Genomic DNA, 8,866 nt, shown 5'->3' with positions numbered 1-8,866 from the left:
GATATCTATCTAGGAGTTGATTCAAACCTCACACACCTATCATGGAATATTAGAAGATGCTTTAAAGATCTTAGATGCTCCACCTATGGTGACACCTAATTATATGACTTCTTTGATTAATTCTATCAAAGCACCTAAAGCTAGAATTGTGTTCTCTCAAGATGAGTTACCTCCTAATGAGATTCAAAATCAATATGACCCTCTTATGATTGTTGTCCTTATTAATGGTAGTGCTATAAGATGAACCTTAGTGGACAATGGATTTGATCTTTATGTTTGTCACATTGACTCATTGCATGAGATGTGGACACTTTTCTTATTCAACCTAAATCTCTTTCTATTCATGGCTTTGACAATGTTGCTAGAGCATCCTTAGGTACTATAACCTTGCCTATTATGGTAGGACCTATTATGTAACCTACACCTATCCAAGTCACGCTCAATAAGCTTACTTACTATCTTCTCTTAAGACAACCTTGGATTCATAATATGCAAGTTGTCCCTTCTACTTTGCATCATCAAGTCAAATTCATTTATAACAATAATATGTATACTTTGTACGCTAATACTAATTTACAAGCTTGTTTTCAAACTTCACATGATTCTAAATATTCTTCACATTCTTCTACTCCTTCTCCACTTCAAGTTGAAACACCCTCTCCTCCTAAAGATACTTCTTCATCTGAAGAGGTATTCTTAGAAGATAACTAGGTGTCTTACACTTACCTTTATAAGAGAATATGAAGTCCCCCCAATATAGCTTAAGACTAAAAAGGATGATGCTATGGTGAAACCTAAGAAGCAACCTACTTTTTCTAAACAACTTAGTAACAATTTTGTGGCTGCATCTAATTCAAACAATTCTTCAAAATATTCTTCTAGTTCATCTAAATATAACATTGAGACCTATGAGACCCCGCCATCTCTTTTCGATACGGCATCCCTTTATGGTCTGAGTTTCAATACTTTCTAAAAGACCATTTCTCAATGTGAATGCCATATTTAGTAGTGATGACTATGGAATGTTAAATGAAGCTCTTAATGACTTCACCTCAACTAGATCATCATCTACATCTCTCATCCTGGTCATAAGGAAATTATGATGATTAACAAGCCCCTTTAAGAATATTCCCAAGAGGTTAACAGAATTGACAATCCCATTTATGAGGCTTTACCTTCTTTTCATTCCAATACCCTCCCTTATAGAAATGAGCCCCTAATGAATTATACTTGACGCTCTCCTAAGGTTTATTTTATGCATGAGGAAGTTTGTGTGCAATAGGAACATGACTTAGAGGCCTATTCATCTCCTAGAGACTACTTTGTTAATCAAGACATTCCAATGCTTATCATATTATGTATGGTTTTACTTTCGTTAATTGTAGAGAATTTAACATATTATATTCAACTTCTTTTTCCACTCTATCATGAAATTAAATAACATTAGTGGCTATTATGTTGTTTCTCACTATGTGGCATTAGTAGATTACCTATTGGGGGCTCGTTGTCATTCATGGTGGTACAATTTCATGCGCAATCATACTTTGGTAGTAACATGATAGCCTATTTTGCATCTTCTTTTGTTTTTGTGCTTTGGGACAAGAATGATCTTCCTAACATCTCTCAAGTTCTTAAGATTAAACTTTCCCTTTGCAAAGTAGTATCTTCTATAAGGATCTCTTATTGATTGTGGTGTATATACTTGCTAAGGGTCATCTTCTTCTTATTGGAACAAGTATACTTGATAAGGATCTTATAAGTATATATCCTTAATTGGGACCTCTTCCTTAGTGTTGAAAGTTTATATAAAAAGATATCCCTTTTTGGTATATTATAATTGATTACAATGATGTAGAACATGATAGTGTCATAAGTTATGTTATTCAATCTTGCTCTTAGAAATGAGTTGACTAGTGTAAGACTAATCTTTGTTATTCACTACACCATGATGTTAGTCTATGTGCATCTTGATATTTCATTTTATATTTTAGAGACACCCTTGATTTTATTCATCTTCTCTTTGATGTAGACTATCCTTATTTACTTTTTGTGAGGAAACAATCTAACTGTCTTCATTCTCTGAATTATCATTCCTCATAGTTCTACATGAGTATGGATTCTTTTGAGCATCATTTGAAGGAGGTCTATTTATCTTCAGAGCTATCTTTATTTTTGGGTGATGCTCTACATTAGTTTGTGGAAGATATTGGATTTTCATCTTCATCAGTGTGGCCTAGAACTCTTGATTTGATGCTTAAAAGTTTTAGTATCAACATGTAGACACATTTGAAGGTTTATAGACATTTCACTTCATCCTTTTTCACTCATATTCCTTTCACAAATTGGAAGACATTCTAAATCTTCGTTTTGTCTACTTCTAGAAGAACAAAAATTGTTTGGAAAGGTTGGATCATCTTCAACATTTAATAGTAGGAATCTACCATCATTCTAGGAGGATGTACATTGGGGGGATGCATTGTTACTCTTTTGCTTCTTCTCTCATATAGGGAGGGTACTTTTCCCATGAATTGGGTTTTATTATTCTCATTCTTCATTGAGGTTTTTTTGTCCATATCTAGATTATGGAGAGGATTTTGTTTGCCAAATTTTCTTATTTTCTCTTTTTTGTGTGATATTGCATTGTATTTGTACATGAGTAGCTAATATTCCCTAGTACCTAAGACACATATGGCATCTTGCATTATTTGCAATTTTGTACATTATACCCTAAGTTGCACTTAAGGTTGGATTGCTAGCATGAAAGGGGTATTTTCCTAACTAATTCATGACCTAGATCCCAATTACACTGTTCATTTTAATTGGGGTATACATACAATAATTATCAATTTAAGTGGATAGTTATGACTTTATGTTTCAATTCATAAGATTAAGACACATGACATAATGTTATGCAATTCTGTGTTTACCTTGGCCTATATAACCAAGGGGTCTTCTTTATAATCTCAACTCATTCAATCCATATTAATCTATCATTTTCATCATTTGATAGAATAGAATAATCATTTCAGAGTTGATCTCTCTTGTACTTTCATGAAGTTCCTAGATCTTGGGTAGTTACAATCTTCAACCAAATCTTGCATGTTATAGAGAATTGTATACCAACTATTACATAAGAGTGCATAAATCATTGGGAGTATATCAAATATGAGCTCTCAATAGATTTATCAAAAAAATAATAGGTTGAGTTATATATATTATTATTAGGAGCTTAACTATTATATTTTATAAGGAGGAATAAATACATATATGTTAATAGAATATTTTATCATTTATTCATTCAATATAAGTTCTTATTCATTCAAAAAATTAAGTTAATAATAAAATAAAGAGAGATAGATTCAACTGGGCATTAATTTGAGAGCAATAAGTAAAAACTTATGCAAACCAAATATAGAAGATACCCATGCAATTATTTCTTCTTTAATAATCCATGATGAATAAAAAAAATATTGTATCTATCATAAAAAAAATCTCAAAGAATTTAGGATGGTTCCATAGTTATTCTATTGACCATCTAATAAAAATATAAAATTATAACAAATGTGAACATATAAACCAAAATATAATATCATTGAATCATCATACTTAGATGTGGGGACATGTAGATCATGGACAGTTATCTACAAGATTATACCTTCTCAAGACACATGTGAAGATATCCCTAAACCTTCTCAAACTATTATATGCTTGATATAATTAATGTAGAATAAAATATAGATAACCTTGTATTAAAATTACCAAATTTACTTTCTCCTAAGAGAAACATGCACAAATACATAACTAGGTGGTTACCTTACATCCTCCAAGATAATTCTACTTATTTCTACTTCTAGTGCTACAAAGTATTCTCATGTATTTCTATTTTTGAAACCTATGTTTAGGAATTCAATATCTCCAATCATGAATCACACTTATTCATATTTGATAATATGTGTATCACCATTTGGTAAGTTTTGATCATAAAGCATCCATGATTGATAGTACTTAAAAAATTATTTTAATTTGAATTCCCCAATGAACTTCAATTAAATTTTCCTTGCGTTTGTATGTTTGACATTAGTTGTGATCAAATCTCAACAAAATATAATGCTTCATAATTTTAATAAGTACAACCATTGTCCTATGGACTTAATTATTCTATTTTCACACACAGCAAGGGCTCTAAGCTAGCCACTATTATATCCTCTAGTTCTACCCGCTATGCATATCACATGATTCCTTAAATCAATTTTATCTATAGTTATCTACCTTATTACCTTAGGAATCCTACTTATTTCCTTATAAATTTATAGGCATAGAGAATTTAAGATGCCTTTTGATCACAATCAATTTCTAGGGCACCATCATAGTCTTGGCTTCCAAAAAACTTGCCTTTGATTTCATAATTTTCCCAACTAAATAGTTTCCCTTTTTCTCTTAATGCTTAGAAAGCTACGATTTCTTTTGTTGATTATTTTTTTTGAACAATATCGTCATATTTGTGGCTCTCGCTGATCACTTTATGATCAATGAAATAAAGTGAAATAGAAAAGAAAAATCTCTAAATATTCAAGATGCGTGAAGATATAATATTTGATACTTTCTTTATAATGATAAACAAAAATGTTCACTTAGGTGGCCTATGAATACCTATCAATATTGAAGGAACAAATAGAATAAAGTGTAAAGTAAAGACATAAGATTTAAAATTTTGAACAAGTTATTATAGAATTTTATTATTAATCTTTACACAAGCATAACATGGAGAGTTCACATTAAGGTGGTATATTAGAACTCCAAAAAGGAAAAGAAAAAATCTCTATTTATAATATCTTAAATAAATATGATATTAAATTTGATAAATACTAAATAAAAATTACACAAAATATCAATTTTTTATCATATAATGATATGATCGTTAGACATAGATATTTGATACATATAAAATTTGAAACAAAGATATCTAAAGAGTATTCAGGCAACCAAAAGTAACTAATTACACATTAATGCTTGCATTTACTCAACATTTACATGAAGAATAGGTGATAAGTTCACCTAACTCACAATAACTGACAAGTTCACCTAACCCATATAATTTATAAACCTATTATACAAGGATAATTTTCTCCTCATTCACAGTACCTATCTAATCACCTCATAATCAGAACTAAACTGACTTGGAACTCCCAATTTGATCTCAAAGATAATTGAGCTCTTTCCAGAAGCGCACCCCATGAAATTGGGAACTGTAAAAATAGCAAATAATTGATTCGTATGTGCATTGGCAAGATGTTAATGTTTTAATCTTCGGGGTTTATTAGCGCTAGTTTATTTCTCTTTTTTTGGTCAGTTTTGACAGTTTTTGTAAGACAGATTAACTGTACTGTTGCTGTGTTCTTCCTCTTTGTATTGAAAATAACATAAAAGCTTTTCTTTGTCATTTCCATTCTACTGGAAATCCTGGCACGCAAAAGTGACGAACAGACGATCCAATATTCTCTACAGGTGGTTTCATAAGCGAATCTGACAATGCATTAAGACTGAGCCCATCCATTCTTAGCGAAAGCTTGTCCGATCCCTTGTCCCCGCAGTCTTTTTGGCGTATCAGACAGCACTAACAAGCAAACAGAAAATTTCAAGAAAATGGAGGTAGCGAAACCGGTCATTCTTACCAGGAGGGCGGTCCTAACTGTTGTGGCTTCTGTCACGCTCTTCGCCACGTTCATACGTATGGCTGTTCTTATCGCCCCCTATAACAGCCATCATAGTAATATAGTCATGAAAAATTTAGTCCATATGGCCTTGGGCTCAAATCATTCGATACATGCGGCTTGCCAGGGCTCTGCAGATCCTCAGCTGTGTGCTTCGATTATGGCGAGCTTAGGAGCAGAATGGCCTAAATATGACCACGAGGAACCTTCTGTAGAGCTTCTCAAAGAATCCGTGCTGAAAATAAGTGCCTTCGTAGAACAAAGCACAGCGAGGGCTCTGGCATTGATGCCCAAAGCTGCCTCGGGATTAGAGCAAATCGCGCTTGCAGACTGTCTCGATCTTTACAACCTTACCCTCGACGAGCTCGGGCAGGCGTTCCAGTACTTGCACAACTTCAGCCAAAATTTGAACAATCCCGAGCATGGTTTTGAGGCCAGTTACGCCCACATGTTTCTCAGCGCTGCCCTTACGAACCAGGACACGTGCATTGAAGGATTTGCTAACACAAATGGGGCCCTCAAATCCCAAATGCAACTCAACGCGCAAGTAAATTCTTATATCCTTAGCCCTTGTCTTGCCATGTCTAAGAAAATTTCAGATCTCTCTGCACAGTCTCCGGCTCCTGCTCCAAGCCCAGCCAGCCGCCGTGCTTTACTCTGGGGCTTGAATGATGATTTTCCGGCGTGGTTGTCGGCCTCAGATCGCAGGCTTCTGAAGGACTCTACCGGAAATTTACAGATCGATGCCGTAGTTGCCCAGGATGGTACCGGAGATTACTGTACAATTAGCGAGGCTGTGGAAGATTCACCTCAGAAGAGCGAAAAGAGATATGTTATATATGTTAAAGCTGGAGTGTATCGTGAGAATGTTGAGATCGAGAAGAATAAACGATATCTCACGTTGATTGGCGAGGGCATAAACTGCACCATTGTAACGGGCAACAGGAGCGTTGCGGATAACATCACCACATATCATACTGCAACTTTTGGTAAATCTTCTCTACCCTTCATTCTAAATCACTCTTCCTTGAATGAATAGGAGCTGATGTGGGTTTTATTTCTCTACCCTGACATAATTTCTGTTATGCAGCTGTGAAAGCCGAGGGATTTATCGCCCGTGACATTACTTTTGAGAACACAGCGGGAGCAGAGAACAATCAAGCAGTGGCCCTTCTAGTTGTATCTCATGAATCAGTGTTCTACCGGTGTAGCATGAAAGGCTACCAAGACACTCTGTACGCTCATTCACTTTGCCAATTCTACAGAGAATGTGAAATCTACGGCACAGTAGATTTCATTTTCGGCGATGCTGCAGCCGTGTTTCAGAAATGCGTAATAATGGCGAGGAAACCCATGATAGGTCAGCAAATCACGATAACAGCTCAAGGCAGGAATACCGCCGACTCAGACACTGGCTTTTCTATCCATGACTGCAACGTCATGGCTGCTCCTGACCTTATTCCTGTGAAAGACTCCTTCCAAACATTCTTGGGCAGGCCATTTGGAGAGTACTCTAGAACTGTGTTCATGCAATCTTATCTAGACGATATTATTCAACCCAAGGGTTGGGTGCCATGGAATGCCTCAGATTTTGCCCTAAATACTCTCTTCTATGGCGAGTACAAAAACTATGGAGTTGGTGCATCAGTTGAAGCACGCGTAAACTGGACGGGTTATCAGATTCTTGAGCATCCTTCACAGGTTAAGAAATTTACTGTTGCCCGTCTCATTCATGGTAAAAAATGGCTTAAGCCTACCGGAGTCCCATTCATTGCTGGTTTGAAGCATGATCAAAGAGACTGAAATTAAGAGTAACTTTCCTTTCCTTTCATATTTTCTGGATCCGGGCCTCTAGAAGAACGGCTTAAGCCTCCCACACAAATCTTGTTATATTATAGTTTGATTTGAGTTATGAATTGTTATGTGAGTAGCAATCACAACTAAACAGGGATTTGTAGAGATAATCTTTCTTTTCTTTTCTTTTCTATATTTTGAATGGAAGAGTAGATTCTTCTATATGCATAAAAATCATATTATATGGAGTATGAAGAAAATATTATATTATTGTGAGCATAATAATGTAAGTGAGTTGGTTATACAATTCACTTAGACATTTAAGAGTGAGAATAGGAGGGAGAATAAAGGTGTTTGAACAACCCACCTATATTTACTGTGAGATTTAAGTGGAGTTGTAATTCATATAATTGAAAAAGGTATGGAAAAAAAGATAATATTAGTATTTGTGCAAACAAAAATTATTTCGCTTCAATAATTTTTACTCATTTTTTTCACATGGTATTAGAGTTGGGTGTCCAAAAATTGATTTCACTATCTATTCAGTAAAATTGCAATGACTTGCTCAATACTAAATGAAAATTAAAAAATATTCTGGAAAGATAATGAATAGTAGAACAAACCCCCAAAAAAATTGATTTACCTTCATATCATTGAAAAAGGTATGGAAGAAAAGATAATATTAGTATTTGTGCAGAAATTTTTATTTAGCTTCAATAATTTTTGCTCATTTTTCTCACATGGTATTAGAGTTGGGTGTCCAAAAAATGATTTCACTATCTATTCAGTAAAATTGCAATTTCTTGCTCAATACTGAAAGAAAATTTTAAAAAATTATGGAAAGATGATGAATAGTAGAACAAACCCAAAAAAAAGTTGATGAAATATTTAGTATTTAGTGAGCAATTTGTTGTAGAAGAAGAGAAACAAAATGATGGACATGATTTTCTTCTTAGTAGGTAATTTGTTTGAAAACTCTAATGCATTTATGGTTGAATTCGAAATCTTATCATCTCATGAGTTTACAAGTATGTTTGAAAGTCTTGTTTTTTTTAGCCCATCCATTTGGACTCTCAAAAAATTGGGTGAATAAAGCACGTAATACATCATAATGAAGGACAAAGGCATTGAAGGTTGGAGGTCAACCAATGACCTCTTGTCAGTTATCAAAAATGGGGCTGCATGCATGATATGGTGAAAAATGTACAATATGTAGTGTGTGTTTTATAACTTTTCAGTATGGTATGTGAAAGTTAAAAGAAAGGTTATATTAGAGAGTAGATGATTGCAGAGGTCCTCTAACTATAATGATCCTCTAATTGTCATACTTTGTTGGAAGATGATCGTTAAATGAATACATT

General features: G+C 34.1%; 1 protein-coding gene across 1 annotated transcript; it reads left to right on the top strand.

Annotated features, from left to right (window-relative positions):
• Positions 1-5,530: 5,530 nt before the first annotated feature.
• LOC131078881 (pectinesterase) lies at positions 5,531-7,772 on the top strand. Its single transcript, XM_058016708.2, has 2 exons — positions 5,531-6,700; positions 6,802-7,772. Exons 1-2 carry the CDS (start codon positions 5,644-5,646, stop codon positions 7,512-7,514), a joined length of 1,770 nt encoding a protein of 589 aa, XP_057872691.1. The 5' UTR covers positions 5,531-5,643; the 3' UTR covers positions 7,515-7,772.
• The last annotated feature ends 1,094 nt before the right edge of the window (positions 7,773-8,866 follow it).

The sequence above is a fragment of the Cryptomeria japonica genome, chromosome 2, assembly GCF_030272615.1.
Source record: "Cryptomeria japonica chromosome 2, Sugi_1.0, whole genome shotgun sequence".
Taxonomy (NCBI): domain Eukaryota; kingdom Viridiplantae; phylum Streptophyta; class Pinopsida; order Cupressales; family Cupressaceae; genus Cryptomeria; species Cryptomeria japonica.
The sequence above is the reverse complement of the archived record's forward strand: the minus strand, read 5'-3'. Positions and strand labels throughout refer to the sequence as shown.

Coding starts and splice junctions, on each gene's coding strand:
- LOC131078881 (XM_058016708.2), top strand. CDS start 5,644: ATGGAGGTAGCGAAACCGGTCATTCTTACCAGGAGGGCGGTCCTAACT. Junction 6,701..6,801: donor ATATCATACTGCAACTTTTG/GTAAATCTTCTC, acceptor TCTGTTATGCAG/CTGTGAAAGCCGAGGGATTT.